Source organism: Mobula hypostoma, chromosome 4, assembly GCF_963921235.1.
Source record: "Mobula hypostoma chromosome 4, sMobHyp1.1, whole genome shotgun sequence".
Classification (NCBI taxonomy): domain Eukaryota; kingdom Metazoa; phylum Chordata; class Chondrichthyes; order Myliobatiformes; family Myliobatidae; genus Mobula; species Mobula hypostoma.
This window is the reverse complement of record NC_086100.1, coordinates 39,757,655-39,778,858: the sequence shown is the minus strand read 5'-3', so window position 1 is coordinate 39,778,858 and position 21,204 is coordinate 39,757,655. Positions and strand designations below refer to the sequence as shown.

Below are 21,204 nucleotides of genomic sequence, written 5' to 3'. Positions count from 1 at the left end.
ATCTCATCCACAGCCATCCCGACCTGGGTGGTCTTGAGTTGCCATTGCCTGATAGAGCCCTTGAAGCACGCAAGCCTCCACACGATGTCAATGTGTTGATCCAGGTCATGGACAAAACAAAACTGTAGGGCAGCAGGAAACATGGAAAGAGTTTTATGATTATACTGTTTAAGTTTCCATGGAACAGAATCTCTTTACAGATCCTACTTCAAAGCAGCCCCAGCAACAGACCAACCTTCACACACAATCCTCTTCCCTTGTTTATTTTAATATGATTATATTAAACATTATATTATATTATTACTATAATAAATTATAATATTAAATTATTATATTTATTATCAGAATAAACTCCGGATTCTCTGTTTGTGCACAGAGCATGGAGCAACGCACACAAAATAGTGTCGGAACTCAGCGGGCCAGGAAGCATTGATGGAAATTAATATACAGTCGACATTTTAAACTGAGATCCTTTATCAGGACTGGAAAGGAAGGGAGACAAAGCCATAGTAAGAAGGTGGGGGGAGAGGGAGGAGGACAAGCTAGAAACTAATAGGTGAAGACAAGTGGGAGGTGGAGGGGGATGAAGTAAGAAGCTGGGAGGTTATACATGGAAAAGGCAAAGGGCAGGAGAAGAAAGAATCTGATAGAAGAGAGAGTGCATCATGGGAGAAAGGGAAGGAGGAGGGGCGCCAGGGGTGGTGATAGACAGGTGAGGATAAGAGGGAAGAGGCCAGAGTAGGGAAATGAAAAAGAGGGAAGAGGGAGGGGAAAAATGATCAGAAGCTGGCGAAGTTGAAGTCCAGGCCATCAGGTTTGAGATTACCAAGGTGAGGTGTTGCTTCTCCAACCTGCGAGTGGCAGAAGGGGAGGACATGGACTGACATGTCGGTATGGAAGCAGGGATAGGGGTTGAAATGGTTAGCTGCCAAGAAATTCTGCTTTTTGTGGATGGAGCTGAGGTGCTCAGCATGGCGGTCCCCGAGTTTAAGCTGGGTCTCATCAATGTGGAGGAGCCGCATCGGGAAAACTGGGTACAGCAGACAACCCCAACAGCATTGCATAAGAAGTGTTCTCTCACTTGGAAGGACTGTTTGGGGCTCTGACTGGAGATGAGGGAGTCGGAGAATGGGCAGGTGCAATACTTCACTTTTACAGGAAACAGTGTAAGAGTCAAGAGAGCTGTGGGAATTAGTGGGTTGATAAAAGTAGATCAGTAGACAGTTTGTCTCCAGTGATGGAGACAGAGAGATCGAGAAAAGGGGGAAGGTGCTAGACATGGACCAAGAGAATTTCAGAGTGGAAGTCAGGGGCAAAGTTGATGAAATGAATGATCTCAGCCTGGGTGATCCACGAAGAGAACACCTGCCACACGAAACAATAACAGTTTTATTTCATTCAGTGGGGCTCAGTGTGGTGTGAGGGCCCTTGTCAGAGTGAATCATTGATAGATGGAGGGTAGGGAGTGGCATTAGGAAGTTTGCAGCAGGAAGCTGCCAGGTTACTGTGCAGGTCAGGAGGACGAGACCTAGGACTGGTGATCTCAAAGTCACAGAAACTGGGAGTAACGACGATCGAGAAAGTCATTTAATGTGAGGAGATATCACATTCCTAGCTCACCAATTAATGCTTTCCTTGTAGCCTTGATTTGTCTGAGTGTGTCTGCAATGCAGAGAAACAGAGAGATCTCTAACACTCAACAAACCAATAAAAAGTGCAGGCCATGATGTTAGAGGTGATGCACTGTCGTAGTCATTGGAAATGTTATTCTTGGTGACATGGCAAAATTTTGAAGGAACACTATAATTACTTCTGTAGTTTCTATTCCTAGACGGTTATATTTATTTTGATTTCTTCCCTCTTACTTTTACTGTATTTTGCAACACAGCGAGAGGAAGACGGATGATATGAAAAGCAGTAAGCATTGAGATGATACAGCCATAAAAACAAGAAAGAAGACAAATTATCCACTTTTACCATGATGATGATTTTGATGATTGCTCTCACAATATCTTCTGTTTCGGCCCTACATGTCTTACTTCTTCACCAAATTACACAATTCTTTTCTATTCTCAGAAAACTATAGTTCTGATTCTTGCAAGCTTTTAATCTTAGCCATAGTTTTCCTCCTGTCCAATTATTCTTATTCAAAATAAAATATAATTTCCACAATATAGACGCAGTCAACAAAAACATCAAAATCTGTTTGACATAGATAAACAACCCCCCCCCCCACAGAGCTAACTGAGCACATGGTTTCATATCATTTGCAAACTTACACACTGAGTGCTCAACGCCCATGCATGAAGCATTAACTGAAGATAGTGCATCAGAGGGTGGTGCAAGGAATCCAGTGCAGACTCCATGTTATTACGATGAAACTGGTGTGTCCTATGCCTGATGCAAGATCTGGTATTGGTGCAATGAACTGAATGCAGAGTCTGGTTCAATGCACTGAATCCAGTACAGACCCTGTTTCTTTTGCCAATCACCTTGGAAGATTAAAACTGAATTAAAATTCCAAATTGAAGAAAACAAAACACGATACAAATCTTCAGGATCAAAATTTCTTAACCGCTGCTGATCATTGGCTTCTCTTTCCTATGCTAACTTCTCCAGTATTGGTGGCTGGAAAGTTGGACCTCAGGAACTGCATACATTAAAATCAGCTGTACGTAACAACGGGAAGATTGCGATATGTGTCAAATTGTGATGGCAAATTTTGATGCCATGAATACATTTGAGAAGTCATAATTTATTCCACAAAGCTGAGTATTCTTCATATAACCATATAAAAATTACAGCACAGAAACAGGCCATCTTGGCCCTTCTAGTCCGTGCCGAACTCCTACTCTCACCTAGCCCCACCGACCTGCATTCAGTCCATAACCCTCCATTCCTTTCCTGTCCATATAGCTGTCCAGTTTAACTTTAAACGACAACATCGAACCTGCCTCAACCACTTCTGCTGGAAGCTCGTTCCACACAGCTACCACTCTCTGAGTAAAGAAGTTCCCCCTCATGTTACCCCTAAACTTTTGCCCTTTAACTCTCAACTCATGTCCTCTTGTTTGAATCTCTCCCACTCTCAATGGAAAATAGCCTATCCACGTCAACTCTATCAATCTCCCTCATAATCTTAAACACCTCTATCAAGTCCCCTCTCAACCTTCTACGCTCCAAAGAATAAAGATCTAACTTGTTCAACCTTTCTCTGTAACTTAGGAGATGAAACCCAGGCAACATTTTAGTATATCTCCGCTGTACTCTCTCAATTTTATTGACATCTTTCCTATAATTCGGTGACCAGAACTGTACATAATACTCCAAATTTGGCCTTACCAATGCCTTGTACAATTTCAACATTACATCCCAACTCCTATGCTCAATGCTCTGATTAATGAAGGCCAGCATACCAAGAGCTTTCTTCACCACCCTATCCACATGAGATTCCACCTTCAGGGAACTATGCGCCGTAGTTGGCTTCCTTCATGAGTATTATCCTAGAATATCTGAACCAATGTTAGGAGCCTAATGTCCAAAGATACACAGTGTATAGGAAAGATAGGAAGGTAGGCAAAAGGGGTGGTGTGGCCCTGATGGTAAGCAACGATATCAAATCACTGGAAAGAAGGGACATAGGAACAGAAGAGGTAGGATCCTTATGGGTCGAATTAAGAAATGGCAAGGGTAAAAAGACACTGATAGCAGTTCTATACAGGCCTCCAAACAGCAGCTGGGATGTGGACTACAAGTTACAGCTGGAAATAGAAAAAGCATGTCAGAAGGAAAATGTCAAGATAATTACGGGGGATTTTAATATGAAAGTGGATTGGGAAAGTCAGGAAGGTACTGGATCTCAGGAGAGGGAGTTTGTAGAATGCCTACAGGATGGCTTTTTGGAGCAGCTTGTCCATAAGCCCACCAGGGGATCAGCTGTTTTGGATTGGGTGCTGTGTAATGAACCTGAGGTGACTACAGAGCTAGAGGTAATGGAACCCTTAAAAGTAGTGATCATAATATGATTGAGTTCAGTTTCAAATTTGAAAAGGAGAAGCTGGTATCAGGTGTATCGATATTTCAGTGGAACAAAGGAAATTACAGTGGTATGAGAGAGGAATTGGCTCAAGTAAATTGGAGAAGTAAGCTAGATGGAGAGACGGTAGAGCAGAATTGGATGAAATTCCTAAAAGAAATAAGGAAAGTGCGGGAAAAACATATTCCAAGAAAAAAGAAAATCATGAATGGAAAAATGGCACAAATGTGGCTAACGAGAGAGGTTAAGGCTAAAATAAAATCAAAAGAGACGGCGTACAAGGAAGCTAAAATTAGTGGGAAAAATGAGGACTGGACGACTTTTAAAAACTTACAGAAGGAAACTAAGAAAGTCATTAGGAAAGAAAAGATGAATTATGAAAGTAAGTTGGCAATTAACATTAAAAAGAATACTAAGAGTTTTTTTAAATATATGAAGAGTAAAGGAGTGACACGGGTAGATATAGGACCAATTGAAAATGATGCTGGACAAACTATAATGGGTAACAAAGAGATGGCAGAGGAACTAAATGAGTATTTTGCATCAGCCTTCACAGTGGAAGATATTAACAACATACCTGATAGCCAGATGTCTCAGGAAATAGAATTAGGTACAGTCAAGATTACTAGAGAGAAAGTGCTTGGGAAGCTAAGTGGACAAAGAATAGATAAGCCTCCCGGACCAGATGAGGTGCACCCACAGGTTCTGAAGGAGGTGGCTTTGGAGATTGTGGAGGCATTGGAAATGATCTTCCAGGAATCAATAGACTCTGGCATGGTTCCGGAGGACTGGAAGGTCGCAAATGTAGTTCCGCTGTTTAAGAAAGGAGGGAGGCAGCAAAAAGAAAATTACAGACCTAGTAGTCTGACATCAGTAGTTGGAAAGTTATTGGAGTCGATCCTCAAGGACGAGGTTATGAAATACCTTGAGGTGCATGACAAGATAGGCCCAAGTTTCATGGTTTCATCAAGGGAAGATCCTGCCTCACCAACCTATTGGAATTTTTTGAGGTAATCTCAAATAAGATTGACAAGGGAGAGGCTGTGGATGTTGTGTATTTGGATTTTCGAAAGGCCTTCGATAGGGTGCCGCATAAGAGGCTGCTTAATAAGATGAGAGCCCATGGAATTACAGGAAAGATATTGGAATGGGTGGAGCATTGCCCAACAGGCAGAAAGCAAAGGGTGGGAATAAAGGGATCCTATCCTGATTGGTTGCCGGTTACTAGGGGTGTTCCGCAGGAGTCGGTGTTGGGGCTGCTTCTTTTTACAATGTATATCAATGATTCAGATTATGGATTAAATGGTTTTGTGGCTAAGTTTGCGGATGACACCAGGATAGGTGGAGGAGCAGGAAATGTTCAAGAAACGGAAAGGTTGCCGAGAGATTTGGTCAGTTTAGGAGAGTGAGCAAAGAAATGGCAGATGAAATACAATGTTGAGAAATGTACGGTTGTACATTTTGGAAGAAGAAATAATTGGGCAGATTATTATATAGATGGGGAGAAAATTCAAAAATCGGAAGTGCAAAGGGACTTGGGGGTCCTCGTGCAGGATACCCTAAAGGTTAACCACCAGGTTGGATCAGTAGTAAGGAAAGCGAATGCTATGTTGGCATTCATTTCAAGAGGAATAGTGTATAAGAGTAAGCAGGTGTTGATGAGGCTCTATGGGGCATTAGTGAGACCTCATTTGGAATACTGTGTGCAGTTTTGGGCCCCCTATCTTAGAAGGGATGTTCTGATGTTGGAGAGAGTTCAGAGAAGATTTACGAGGATGATTCCTGGAATACAAAGGCTAACATATGAGGAGTGTTTGTCAGCTCTTAGACTGTATTCATTAGAGTATAGAAGAATGAGAGGGGATCTCATAGAAACATTTTTAATGTTGAAAGTGTTGAACAGAGTAGATGTGGAAAGCCTGTTTCCCTTGGTGGGTGCATCCAGGGCAAGAGGCCACAGTCTTAGAATTAGAGGGTACCCATTAAAAACAGAGATGAGGAGAAATTTTTTTAGCCAGAGGGTCGTGGATTTATGGAATTCATTGCCACATACAGCTGTGGAGGCCTGATCATTGAGGGTGTTTAAGGAGGAGATTGATAGGTATCTAATTAGGGTATCAAAGGATATGGGGAAAAAGCCGGAAATTGGAACTAGATGGGAGAATAGTTTAGCTCATGGTGGAGTGGCGGAGCAGACTCGATGGGCCGAATAGCCTACTTCTGCTCCTTTGTCTTGTGATCTTGTGTTTATGAGTAGTGATCTAGTGTAAATGGCTTTGATTCTAATTTTCCAGCTACAAGAAACCTTTGCAAAAGGCAACATTTACGCAAATTTATTTTGTAAAAGTGCAGTTCTCCCTTTTTGTGACAACATTCAGAGCCAAATCTGAAATTCTCTAAAATGCATGATATCCACTCTGAAAAATGTCAGTGAAAGAAATTGGTTCCAACAGTTATTGATTATTTGGACGTTTTAAGCCTAAATGCACTCAGTGACCACTTTATCTGGTACAACTGTACACCTGCTCATTAATGCAAATATCTCATCAGCCAATCACGAGGCAGCAAATCAATGCATAAAAGCATGCAGACATGGTGAAGAGGTTCAGTTGCTGTTCCAGCCAAACATCAGTATGGAGAAGAAAAGTCATTTAAGTGACTTTGACTGTGGAACGATTGTTGGTGTCACACGGGGTGGTTTGAATATCTCAGAAACTGCTGATCTCCTGGGATTTGCACACACAACAGTCCCCAGAGCTTACAGAGAAACTTGCAGAAAACCCAAAAACCATCCAGTGAGTGGCGCTTCTGGGGGCAAGAATGCCTTGCTAATGAGAGAGGACAGAGGAGAATGGACAAACTGGTTTGAGCTAACAGAAAGGCGATGGCAACTCAAATAACCACACGTTGTAACAGAGAGGTACAAAAGAGCATCTCTGTACACACTACACGTGGAACCTTGAAGTGGATGGGCTACTGCAGCAGACGGCCACAAACATACACTCAACGGCCACTTTATTAGCTACAGGAGGTTCCTAATAAAGTAGCCACTGTGCGTATTTCCATTAAAAATTTTCATTGCTGCTGAGTTTACACATTAAGCACCTTGCCACCAGTCTTCCAATTCCCTTCTTTTCTGATGTTGCTACAGGCCCATGATAAGTTACTGGTGTAAAAGAGTTCCCAGAATATTAAGTTTCCTAGAAGATCCGTAATTAGGTCTTACAGTTTTTTTTTTGTATAATAATCAGGCTTGAATATTACAGCTACAGCAGAAAATAAGTACTTACCTTATTCTATTCACCTCCTGGGTTTGTGCATGCACCATGAAAACACTGACCTTATAAAATCACTACTGAAATTCAATAGCATCATAACAAAAGACTCATGTTTAACTTGCCAGGTACCTTATTTTCTGACCAACTAATTCAGTGTGACACAATCAAAACTGAAGCATATTTATTCAGCAAAGTGAACAAGGTTAAAGATTACAGCAATCAGGTTGTCACTGATAAAACAGTGAATTAAACCCTGGCCCATCATTTTCCTTAGTGCAAATGTAAGATGGATAAGTCAATGAAATTTCAGCAATGAGGTCCAGTTTACATCTTCGTTGATTTGCGAAACTCCCAAAATATTGTAAATAGAAATGATAATGGACATCTTATCCTGGAGAACAATGGTAAGGCCACATGCTGTTTTCATATCAGCCATTAGGTTTTAATTAGTTTAAGGTATTATTCCAGACTATCTTAGTATGTTTTATTAATAGATTTCAAAAGCTGATATGAGCTCTTGTGAACGTATTTTAGTTGTAATTTAATTCTTGGTTTGCAATTTTTAGCTTATGCATGTGATGTGCATTGAAAGAATAAAAACAAGGATGGACCTATTTGTCTTTAAAGCTTCCAAATGAGAATGCTGAGTCACAACAGAATGTGTTCAAACTTGTCAAATAATTGGGATACATCCTTTGTTTAATGATAATGTATCATGGCAGAAGATGGTTTGTTCATTACTTATTCGTCTGCATCAGGCAATTTGCTGACAAATTCTAAGAACATTTATAAAAATAGTGATTAAATTTAGCTCGTAAAAGACATGTTATTTGATGGTGAGTTCCCAGTGCCATTACTCATGAACATATCAACAAATACCCAGCTGACATCAATATATTCCAGAGTATCCAAGAACAGGTAATACCTGCTAATGCATCGCCTAATTCATTAGCAAAATACTTCATATCTTAGGTGGTCCTTCATGATCGAAGTGACGTGATTCCGCTCCAGTTCTGTGAAATGAGAAGTGATGGATGAGGGCGACTGGGAACCACAGGTTCTGCCACAGATGGGTCAGGAAGAATCCAATGGGCAATGGGACTGATAAGGAAACTGCTTGTGAAGTAGTGTGTTCAGGGGAGAAGGTTTAGGACGGAGATGAGGAGAAATTGTTTTTCCCAGAGAGTGGTGAATCTGTGGAATTCTCTGCCCAGGGAAGCAGTTGAGGCTTCCTCGCTAAATACATTTAAAAAACAGTTAGATAGATTTCTACATAGTAAGGGAATTAAGGATTACGGGGAAAAGGCAGGTAGATGGAGCTGAGTTTACGGACAGATCAGCCATGATCTTATTGAATGGCGGGGCAGGCTCAATGGGCCGAATGGCCTACTCCTGCTCCAATTTCTTATGGTCTCATGTGAATATTGAATTCACGGCCTATTCTCCAATATATTTCCCTGAGATTAATAATTTAGCCATAGAAGTGTGCCTCCTCAGACTATACAAGTTCAGTTATGAACGCGTTTTGTAGATAGACTATTGAGTTTTTGGTGAATTTGGTTCTGGAGTGCAGTCACTATAGCATGAAGCAAATCCCATCAGTCCTAAGATCAGATCTGCTCCTATGGGAAGTTTGGTGGAGATGAGATGTGACATTGTGGTGAGAAATACTGACAATAATACAGCCACATTTGACATTAGATTCTGTGAAATTAGTTCTGTTGGTTAGTATCATGCCTTGCATGAGCATATTTAAGATGGAGATGAATTCCTATGGGCAGCCAAATTTGAACAGAGTGTTCCGCAGCGCCTGCTTTTTAAAATATTCATTCAAGGGATGCACATTTTTCAGGTTGAGCCAGTATTTAGTTTTCCATCCTTAGTTGCCTTTGAGAAGATAGTGGTGAACTGCTACAGCCCAGATTGTTATTAGGGAGGGAGCTCTGGGATATTGCCATGGCAACAGTGACCGAACAATGATATATTTCCAATGCAGGATGGTGTGTGGTTTGGAGGGCAATTTCCCATATTTTTGCTGTTCTAGTCCTTCCAGCTGACAGAGGCTGTGGGTTTAGAAGTTTCTGTCTATTATATATGGCTCCAGTTCAGTCAAAGATTTTAGTGAGGTCAGTGAAGGTCATATATAGTGGCTGATGTCAGACCATGCCTTTTTCTTGTAGATGTTCCACAGTGAAGATCATATCTGCAGTGCCTTTTGATGGACAGAATTCATACTATGGTTCTTGAAGCAACTCTTGGGCCACCGAGAGGATGTGTTTAAGGAGGACCTTGGCAATTACTTTTATGAGGACAGCAAGGAGAGCTCTCAGTAGTTACCACTCAGACTTGTCACCTTTCTGGAAGGTGGTCAGGATTACATACCTCTGAGGCCCCTGGTATCTTCTCCACTTCCCAGATATGGACAATAGGATTGCAGCTTTGTGACCGAAGCTCTCCTGTTGAGTTTGAGGATTTCACATGTTAGTATCGTCAAAGAAGCCTGCAAGTCTCCCTTTTCTCACTTCTATCTTCTGGGAGAAAATAGAACATTGAGCAGTGCAGCACAACACAGGTCCTCCAGTCCACGGTGTTGTGTTGACCTTTTAACCTACTCTAAAATCAATCTAACCCACCCCTCCCAAATAGCCCTCCAATTTTCTTTCATCCATATGCCTATCTAAGAGTTTCTTAAATGTGCCTAATATACTAGCACCCCTGACAGTGTATTCTATGTATATATAAAAAAAACTCTCATATTAGTCATTGCCCTCCTGGAAAAAAGGTGTTTGCTGTCTACTGATCTTTGCCTCTTATCATCTTCTACATCTGTATCAAATTGCCTCTCATCCTCTTTCACTCCAAATAGAAAAGCCCTAGCTTACTCAGCCTTTCTTCATAAGGCATGTTCTCTGATCCAAGCAGCATCCTGGTAAATCTCTTGTGCACCCTCTCAAAAGCTTCCACATCGTTCCTGTAATAAAGTGACCAGAAATTAACACTATATTCTAGGTGTAATCTAACCAGTAGGGCTGCAAAATAACTTTGTAGCTCTTGAATTCAATCCCCCCAACTAATGAAGGCCAACACACCCTAAGCATTATTTATCACCCTATCAAGTTGCAGAGCAACTCAGGGATTTATGGGCATGGACCCCAAATCCTTCTGTTTCTCCACACTTTCTTTCCATGAACCTTGTACTCTGCCATCAAGTTCGACCTTCAAAAATGTATCATTTCACACTTTTCTGCATTGAACTCCATTTGCCAGTTTCTGTGCAGTATTGTCTCTGTGATTCTATGAATGTGTGTCTTAATATCCTATCACGTGTCATATTTTGTGTGACTACTCATAGCAATTGTTTGATATCAGTTTGCAGATGAGAACTTGCTCTCTCTCAACTGTCAAACTTTCATTACAGAAAAAAATTTATAATGATAGCCATTGTATTTAAATGACCATCACTCATATGTTCCACATAAAGCAAGCAGCCAAGTGTGGTGCCTTGTGGATCTCCACTGAATAAAGATTTCTGATCAAAAAACACTCATTTGTCCACATTCACTTGAACTCTATCAGCCTCATCGTACTAACAAGGATGCACTTCTGATTGAACTCACTTCACAATATGAATGTTCTAGGATAGGACATTTGATGATGCCATTCTGTGTTCTGCTTTCGGTGTTGATAGGAGCATTCTGTTTACCCCAAACTATAAAATTTTATTCTCTTCCATTCCTTCCAGTAAGACAAGTAAATTTTTAACAACATATGGATGGATTTCAAGTTGTTTTTACACTATTTTTGGATGCTATCCTCTCTCAAGTCAGCTGTTTGCTCTGGATGTACGTACAGCATTCCTAAATCTTACATAGGCTTCCTTTCTCTTCTTGATTCAACTTACTACCAATCTCAGCATCCAAGGCTTCTTTACCTTGCAATCCTTGTCCTTCTTTCTAAAGGATGTCACATAATGTCTATCTAGGGAAGTTGAAGTCTTACACAATGGCAACCTTGTTGGTTTTGCACGTTTCCCCAAATTTGCTGGTATATCCAGTGCTCAATGTTGCAGTGGTTTCTGGAAGCTCTATAGTGCTTTTGAGCGATTACCTTTCATTATACTCAGCAGAAGGGCCCTCCATGATGTCACCTCTGATTGCAGCTGTGAATTTGTCCCTGATTAGTTGTGTGACTTCCCTTCCTCCCCTTTTGTGAAAATGATTGCCACAGGCGGCTGTGCAGGCCAAGTCATTGGGTATATGTAAGGCAGAGGTTGATAAATTCTTGAATAGTCAGGGTATGAAGTGATATGTGGAGAAGACAGGAAATTGAGGCTGCTAGGGAAAATGGATCAGCAGACTTGATCAGCCAAATGGCCTAATTCTGCTGCTATATCTTATGGTTTTTTTCTTAAAATCTCCCTTTCTCTCCCAAAACATTGAAACTGGGAATACTAATCATTTCAGCACCTGCAGATTTTCTCTTGTTTGTGATATTAATCATCCAAACTTTTCCCTCTCTCAACCATGTCTCTGTCTTGGCCTCAACATCATAGTTCCATGAAGTGATCAATGGTCTAAGTTTACCTCCCTTACTATTAATCCTCCTTAAAATAAATACACTTCACCCCATCTATCCCATGGTCCTGTCTGTCCTTCTTTATATACTTCCAGGACATGACACCTAGCTTCTCAATCCCTCCACTTTTTTGGCTCCTATTAGTTTGAGAACCTGCCCATCCACACTTAAGAAGAGTTAAGTCCCCACTGCTTTCAGACTTCTGAAATAATCACCTCTTTCACACACTCTTCCTTGTGACGCCACCACCTATCCATCCTCTCTACCTTTCCTGGTTATTCTATTATTGTCACTCTAGCATTTCATTTTTAATTATTTCAAATTGCAATTGCAAGCTGTCCATCATTTTGCTTTGAGCTTGTTATTATATTTATTGCTGCTATTTATTACTACTATGTATACATGTTACTCCTGTGAGCTTCATGTAAACAAGGAATTTGTTTGAGCTTCTATGGACTCGGTCTATAGCAGTAGGTCCAAATTTTTTTGGGATACCACCTTGGGTCCCAAACCAGATCCCCAGCTGGCCATTGCGTAGAAACTATAAAGATTTTTTTTTATTTACGATGCACAAAGAAAGAAAATAGAAACTGCAAATTAAAAGCAGTGACAAATAATTGCAAGAATTATTCAGATCTATTTAAGGCTACAAATAAAATTGTGCCTTTATTTAAATAGAGTAAAGACACAGGCTCAAGAACAGTTTCCACCCTAATGGTATAAGACTATTGAATGATTCCCTGGCATGATAAGATGGACCCTTGTCCTCACCATCTACCCCATTATGATCTTGTACCTTATTGTTTATCTACACTGCACTTTCTCCGTAGATGTTACACTTTATTCTGCATTGTTTTTGTTTTGCCTTGTTCTACCTCAGTGCACTGTGTAATAATTTGATTCGTATGAACAGTATGCAAGACAAACTTTTCACTAGGTCCCAGTACACACACCGATAAACCAATTCCAATGTTGTTATACTCTAGCGTACATGACAAGAAACTAATCTAAAGTAACGCTGGAAGGAGATAGGTTTAGTGTCACATCATCGTAAGACACAGTTAAAGATTAGTAGGTAAATTGGAGAAATTCGTTGTCGACCAAGTCAGTTGCATGTCTATTTCAGCAATGCAACCCTAGCAAGTGAGAATTGGCTGGCTCATATTCGACCTCATTTCCTACCTGTCCCCACCCTTTCCATACCTCGTGACTTGAGTGTTTTTATTGCTACGCAAGTAGTTAAGAGAGAGTAGGTTGCAAACGGGAGTTTTTGATACGAGTAAACTGTACCTGAACATTATGAAGAACTTGGTCGCGATTGCCGCCTTGGCTCTGTTGGGTGAGTCTATTCAAGCTGCTTTAAGTTCCCATTTTTTTTTGAGTGCTGTGGCTCCCGTTCCTGGAGTGGGATCAGTAGAGGCGGCCTTCGCCGGGGGAAACGGGTTGCTGGATTTCTTTGGTGATGGGGGTGGGGTGGCGGAAGCAACGGCTCGAGGTGAAAATCCTGTAGGTGCAATTTGTTCATTGTCTGCTGAACTGAAGTCGTACCGCCGGGGAGGACTTGGGTCAGTTTAGTGGAGGAATGCGGAAAACACCAACATTTGGAGGCTCCTCTCCTCACCTCCCTCAAATTGGTCTGTACGACATTTTATGAGCCACCGAAAAACCTTTTAAGAAAGTATTGGATTTTGTGTGGTGAAGGAGCAGTTAATGTGCAGTATACGTGATCGCTGCCGAAGAATATTTCCAAGAACCCGGCAGCCACTTGCCCTTCTGCAGACTCACCAAGTCTTGGTCTAGAGTGGGTCGGTGGTGTGGTTCTAGGTGAATAAATTAGTAATACATACTTCATCCTTTGCGTTTATAGAAATACAAGCCTGTTCAACAGTCTTTGTTTATGAACGAGTTGAGTGTATTGTAGTTGTATCTGTAACGTTTACATAAGATCTTGAATTAACTTCCAATTTTATCTTGGTTGAGTGTTTTTAATTCTCCATCCCTGTACATTTAGGGGCAAAAGTAATTTCCTCTTTACCAAATAACTATTGTGTAATTATTTTAAAGTTTGAAATATATTTGCTGAATCATATCCGTGGCAACATTTTTACTTGTACTTCCCTGACAAAGCCACTTTTCCTAATTAATTGTACTATGAAACACACAAAGTGCTGGAGGAACTCAGCAGATCAGGCAGTATCTGTGAAGAGGAAAAAACAGTCGATGTTTCAGGTTGCAACATCGTGTCAGACTGGAAAAGGAGGAGTGGGGGGAATACCAGAGTAAGAAGATTGGGGGAGGGGAAGGAGTACAGGATAATTTATGTTCATTTCTACCTTCTCCCTTTTTCCATTCCCCATTCTGGTTCCCCTTTTGCCCCAACTCTTCCTCCTGCCTATCACCTCTCTGCAGGGCCCTTCTTCCTTCCCTTTCTCCCACTGTCCACTCCCCTCGCCTATCAGATTCCTTCAGGCCTTACTACTGCCATCTGTCATCTCTAGGTTTTCTGCTTCATCTCTTCTTCTCCCCACTTCCTTTCCTGACCTACTCACCTTCTCCCTCACCTGATTTCACCCATCACCTGCCAGTTTGTATCCCACTGATTTCAGGCTTGCCTTCCTCTTCTCTCTCCCTCTCCCTTCCCCCCCCCCCCCACTTATCCAGTCCTGATGAAAGATCTGGGACTGAAACATCAGCTGTTTATTCTTCTCCATGGATGCTGCCTGTCCTGCAGAGTTACTCCAGCATTTTGTGTGTGTTGCTCTGGATTTCCACCATCTGTAGAATTCTGCTCATTATACCATGATAACTATTAAGGGAACAGATGCCCAGGAACATGCTAACTGCACCATCCTGATTTGGTTGTGAAATTTTGTTTCCTGCCACACTCATCGTAGCCTGTGATCCTTCCTTTCTCTGCAGCTTGTGACCCTTCTTTTCTCTGCTTGTGCAAACCTTCTTTATCTTAATCAACATTACATTTGTATTTGCGTAACCTTGACTGCATGCTCATTGTGTAAAATGGTTATTGTTTTAACACAGAAGCAACTACCCCTCTCTATTCCCTCTCTGCTGCTTTCCCTCTTTAGTTTTAAAGATGGTTGCAATTCATTGGCTTTTAGTATAACTTCAACAGATCGTCATCCTGGTTAAGGGTTTAAATAGACATTGTCTAACCATCTTTTTTAGAACAGAAGTAACTTAATTATAAAATGGATTAACAACTGGTCCAGCAATACGTGGTACAGCAATTTTTGGATTTATAGGGTAGATTTAACAGATTGTAATCCCATATTTATCTGACATTAAATACAGGTTTCATTTTCCTCTGCCTTAAAGATTTTCCATCTTAGTTTTCTGTGTATTAAATTTGAGATGCAGCTACTTTCTCAATGCTTTCTTGCATTCACTTTCCCATTTGGTGCTCTTTATACCTTCCTTTCTCCAGAGAACTAACTCTCGTTTCTTTCTTTTCCTACCATCAGGGTGTCTGTTTCCTAAGAGAAAACTAGAACTAATAATTCATGAACTGAAAATGGGAGCAGACATAGACCATGTGGTTTCTCAGGCTAACCCTATTATTCAATATGATCATGATAATGTGCACCAGGACTTGCCTCCTGTTACCCTCTGTTCCCAGAATAAGGAAACTCCCAATGATCTAGCCATTGTAACCTTTAGCCCTAGGCTAAAGACAGCAGCCAGTGATCAAAGTTGTATGAAGGTTTCATTCTTGCTTAGTATTCCACGAAACTTTTTCTTGAGAGTTGTGTAGTAGGAAAGATTAAATGCTGTTAATTACACTAAATCTGTCTAGAAATGAATTTGTTTTGAAGACCTTTAGGGTTTTAGGAATTACAATAACATCTTAGACTGCAGAGTTCAGTGCTTTGGCAGAACAGTTTGCCTGTGGTTGGAAAAAGCAAATGGTTAAATTGTGACTGCTGTACACAAGACTAAACTGGATGCTTAGCCTTCAAATTACTTGGTCTATGACCATCCCTATATTTTAGGTTCCATATTATTAATAAGGGCTTAATTAGACTGCAATAGCATTTTTAAACATCTAATTTTCAAACTCTAGCAATTTCATTGTAAATGAACAAAGTATGAGTTAAAACACCAGTACAGCTTTTTGCTGGAAACTTTGAGTTATTGACATTCCTCAGGAGTGGAATCTTCACCAACCAGTGTACTATCTGTGTACTTAATTTTTTTTTTGAAAGTGCTTTTCAAAAGAGGATGATGATTGGCACTGAGGAGGGGATAAAAGGATAGCCAGAATTGAGTGGCGGAGCAGACTCGATGGGTCAATGGCTTAATTCTGCTCCTATGTTTTGTGGTCTGGTAATTGGAGGAGCAGTTTCTGGTGTGGCATTATTGGGTCCCAAATTTGCCAGTCAAAAGAATTTCAACCTCTATTGTGCTGGTTCATAAAATGTCTTGTGTTGCACCAATATTTAGGAAGGTTTTGTTTTCTGTTTGGGGTTTTGGTGTTTGCGTGCTACTCGACTGCTGAAGTTTTTATCAGCTGGGGTGTGAATTCAGTCTTTGCCCAGCAGGAATTACTAGATAACATTCTGAAGCTTCCAGTTTGGGAGCAGTTCTGCAACAACCAACTTGTGTGCAGCAGCGATTAATTTTTGTTTCTTCTTGCAGTGCCGTTTATAAGTTGTGCCAGAAGTGCTGTAGTGACAAATCCAGTTCAAACAACATTTAACCGAAACTCATTTTATGCGGCAACTGTGTCTGTGACCAACACGACCACTGCAAACCAAACGGCGACTGTGCCTGTGACCAGTGTGACGGCTGCAAACCATACGACTGTGCCTGTGACCGATGTGACCACTGCAAACCATACGACGACTGTGCCTGTGACCAACACGACTGCTGCAAACCAAACGGCGACTGTGCCTGTGACCGATGTGACCACTGCAAACCATACGACGACTGTGCCTGTAACCAATGTGACGGCTGCAAACCATACGACGACTGTGCCTGTGACCAACACGACTGCTGCAAACCATACGACGACTGTGCCTGTGACCAACACGACTGCTGCAAAGCATAATACAACAAGTACACCAACTGTACTCCCTACACTATCACCGACTGCTACAATCCCAGTAACTGGCTTCTACAATGTTTCTTTGAAGAATACTATTTGCATCAAGATGGCCATTGGAATACAATTAATTGTTGCCACAAAGTCTGAAGTAAGTTATATTCATTTTATGCCTCTATTCTTTTACCAGAAGTTGAAAGGAGTTCCTTGAAACAAATGATTGGTGCAGATTGGATGTGTTAAGCAGAGTTAACCAATCAATATCATTACACTGCTCAAGTTCTTAAGAGACTAGTCATAGTTTAGTACAGTAATGGCCCCACAATGTCCATGCGAAGCAAGTGCCTATCTGAGCTGGTTCCATTTATCCACATCCAAATCCTTTGTATCTGTGTACTTAGTTGCCTCTTAAACTTTGTAATTGTACCTGCCTCTACCACTTCCATTGGCAGCTTGTTCCATCTATCTCTCATGCTGTGTGTGAGATGTTTTGGCCATGTGTTCCTCATTTTGAGACCATGCCCTCTAGTTTTCAACTCCTTTGTACTAGGAAATAGCTGACCATTCACCTTATTGATGCCCTCACAACTTTATACTTCAGTAACACTTCCCCTACGCTCTGGAGAAATAAGCCTGCTAAGGACCTATCCAGCTACTCAAACTTGAGCTCTAAGTTCTGGTAAAATCCTTGTGAATCTTGTCTGCACCTTTGCAACTTGCAGAGGAACTTGTGGTAAATGAACAGGTTAGTCATCTTCCTTCACCTTTCCACAGGCACCTTCCCCTGCCCCCCCCCCACCCCCCCACACCCAATGAATTGTAAACAGTGTAAACAATGCTACCTTTCTTCAACCTAATGAATTGGGATCCTTCCTGAGATCATCTGTCTAACTACAAGTTAGAACCAGATTCCATAAAGACCATGAGCTGGAATTTGCTGAGACAATGAGAAAAGTAATTGCATCCTAAACCGAGTTGCTCTACAAGTCTCACTACTGCAAGTTCAAATGCATATACCTCCCATAATCAGGCTGTTGAAAATCCAGTTGGAAGGGACAACCTAACTAGTTTTATGGGTTGGTAATGATTTTCCCAACTTTGTCCTGCAGCAGATTTCAATACCAATTGTAGCAGTGATAATGAAGCAGAAATGAGACTAGTCGGTCACTTACACAAGGAAATCTGCAGATGCTGGAAATTCAAGCAACACACACAAAAAATGCTGGTGAACGCGGTGTGGCCTTCTATATATTGGCGAGACCCAACGCAGGTGGGGAGACCGTTTCGGTAAACTCCTACGGTCTGTCCGCCAGAGAAAGCAGGAACTCCCAGTGGCCACACATTTTAATTCCATGTCCTATTTCCATTCTGATATGTCTATCCATGGCCTCCTCTACTGTCAAGATGAAGCCACACTCAGGTTGGAGGAACAATACCATATATTCCGTCTGGGTAGCCTCCAACCTGATGGCATGAACATTGACTTATCTAACTTCCGTTAATACCCCACCTCCCCTTCGAATCCCATCCCTTCATCCCTTATTTATTTATTTATTATTATTTTTCCCCTTTTTTCCTCTTTTTTTTCCCCTCCCTCTGTCCCTCTCACTATAACTCCTTGTCCTTCCTCTGGGCTCCCTTCCCACTTCCTTTCTCCCTAGGCCTCCCATCCCATGTCCCTTCTCCAGCCTTGTATCCCTTTTGCCAATCAACTTTCCAGCTCTTAGCTCCATCCCCTCCTGTCTTCTCCTATCATTTTGGATCTCCTTTTCCCCCCTCCCCCCCCAACTTTCAAATCTCTTACTATCTCTTCTTTCATTTAGTCCTGACAAAGGGTCTCGGCCACAAGTAGTTGTCTGCTTCCTTTTAAATGGAGAGCGCTGAAGGTGGATTGAACCAACACGGCTGATATTGATGATTTTATTGATTGGTAATGGTATTAGTTGTCTCCAATAGCGTTTTTGTATTGTTGTGGTGTTGGGTTTGCTGTTTGTGAAGCTCTGAATGTAAATGAAGATTTTAAGCCCCTATCTGATGCAGGTTGCTGCATGTACCCTCAGTAAAGAAGTTATACTGCAGCCGCCTACTCTTCAAAGGCTAGATCATTTCCCTGTTTATTTTTTTCGGCTAGCTCAGCAGCCAATACCCACTATTTAAGTGGTGCCCTCTTCGCTTCTTCCCCCCCCCCCACTAACAAGGAGATGCTTCCAACTAACAAAATAGTTTCAACATACAGTTCATTTATTTTGTGTGATACATGTTTAAATTTAGATAAAATTCTTGAAACATATTTGAAGCTCAGGTCTTCAAACTTGTGCTACAAACTATTTCTAAACCAAATGATTTTTTCAAACATGGGTACAATTCCTTTAAACTAAAGATATGTCAACAAGTTGTAGAAAGAATGTGTTGTCTATTACAGAAATGGAAGGCAGAAGAATAGATTCTAATCACCCCATCTTTCTGTCATTCTTCTTATCTCTTGACCATTCCTAACAAGCTTGTTTGCTCTTACATTTGTACTTTTTTGGCTACTTAATGAATTCACACGTATATTTTTCAGATACCTTTGGGGGAAATTCCCACAGATGGTCCAAAAGCTTCTGAGAACAGATCCTAAACACCCAACTTTAATGCTGTGAGGGCTGACTGAGTACACAGATCTCCCAATTATTGATAGATCAGCTATTTGATGTGCTAAGTGATAGTACTGGTCTGGTCTGTAAGCTTCCTTGAACTAAATAACTTAGCCAATGTTGTCTGGATTGATGCAGACCCAATTAACAAAACACCATTGTCTTAAGTCGTCTTCTGAGTAGCCAACCCTGAGCTGTGGGCCAGCAGCGTGTGCTCTATAGACTGTGCTGTTTGCATGCAGAGTTGTCCTTTAACTTGATTCTTGTTTACACCAAGAAGCTGAGCAAGGAACATCAGTTCTGGATTTAACATGCTCAAAAGGAGTTCTTTGACTCCTGGAAGAGTCGGCTGCTGTGTTAGAATCAGTATCAGGTTCAATATCATCAGCATGTGTTGTGAAATTTGCACATTGCAATACATAAAAACTGAATTACAATAAATATACATTAAAAATTTATATTAAAGTAGTGCAAAAAAAGTAACGTTCATGGATTCAATGTCCAATGGCAGAGGGGAAGAAACTGTTCCTGAATCATTGAGTGTGTCTTCAGGCTTCTGTGCCACCTCCCTGATGGTAACAAGGAGAAGAGGGCATTCTTGGGTGCCGTCTCGATGATCGATTCCACCTTTTTGAGTCTCCTCATTGCTCCTTGATGTCCAGGATGCTGGGAGGCTAGTGCCCATGATGGAGCTGACTGATTTGCAACTTTCTGTGGCTTACTTTGATCCTGTGCAGTGCCCCCTTCCTTTGTATCAGGTGGTGTACAACCAGTTGGAATACTCTCCACAATTTCAACTCTCCATAGAAATTTGTGAGAGCCTTTAGTGATGTACCACATCTCCTCATCTCCAAATGAAATATAGCTGCTGTCGTGCCTTCTTCGTAGCTACCTCGATAAGTTAGGCCCAAGATAAATCCTCCATGTTGACGCCCAGAAAATTGCTCACTTTTTTGAGTTCTGCTCCCTTGGAGGACTACCATGTGTTCCTCGTCTTGCCCTTCTATGGTCCATAATCAATTGTTTGGTCCTACTGACACTGAGTGCAAGATTATTGCTGTGACACCACTCAACTAGCTGATTTCTCGCTCTGGCACACCTTCTCATCACCATCTGAAATTCTGCCAACATTAGATGTGTTGTCTGCCACTTCAGATGGCATTTGATCTGAGCCATGGATGTAGAGAGGAGAGCAGTGGGCTAAGTGCATCCTTGAGGTTGCGCCAGTGTTGATTGTCAGCGAGGTGGTGACATTTCTGATCTGCACAGACTGTGGTCTCCCGGTTCGGAAGTGTTTTATGCTTCTGTTCTAAGGGCCCTGTGGATAAATTGTTCAATGGGAAAAATAATTTTTTCATTTGCACATTCACATTTGATGAAGCCTAAAATGCTAATTTTCTTGTTGCTTGTTATTTTCCCCATGACAAATGTCAAAAATCAATCGTAAAGTTTAGGTACACGTCCTCTGAAATTACTGTGTTTTTAAATTGTTTTATCATCATGAATAAGATGCTGAGATCTACTTTGTGCAGAATCCTTCATTGAACTTTTGCAGTTTTGATTTGGCTCTGGATGCAGGTAACCATAGCTCTGTGTGCCGATTTCTGCAAAGAGCTG

At 41.3% G+C, this 21,204-nt stretch overlaps 1 protein-coding gene and 1 long non-coding RNA gene across 4 annotated transcripts in view; one reads left to right on the top strand and one right to left on the bottom strand.

The window, feature by feature from the left end:
* LOC134345271 (uncharacterized) overlaps positions 1-10,276 on the bottom strand; it is a 65,420-nt gene extending 55,144 nt beyond the window's left edge. The window contains exons 1-2 of the long non-coding RNA XR_010017646.1: positions 10,197-10,276; positions 9,697-9,770 (exon numbers count right to left, since the gene is read on the bottom strand). This is a non-coding gene — a long non-coding RNA (uncharacterized LOC134345271). The remainder of the gene's footprint in view (positions 1-9,696; positions 9,771-10,196) is intronic.
* Positions 10,277-13,073: 2,797 nt separating this feature from the next.
* The window catches only part of lamp3 (lysosomal associated membrane protein 3), a 42,065-nt gene continuing 33,934 nt past the window's right edge, over positions 13,074-21,204 (top strand). For all 3 annotated transcript variants that reach the window (XM_063045670.1, XM_063045671.1, XM_063045669.1), the window contains exons 1-2: positions 13,074-13,228; positions 16,546-17,102. In XM_063045670.1, coding sequence (XP_062901740.1) covers positions 13,189-13,228; positions 16,546-17,102 — 597 coding nt within the window. In that variant the 5' untranslated portion in view covers positions 13,074-13,188. The remainder of the gene's footprint in view (positions 13,229-16,545; positions 17,103-21,204) is intronic.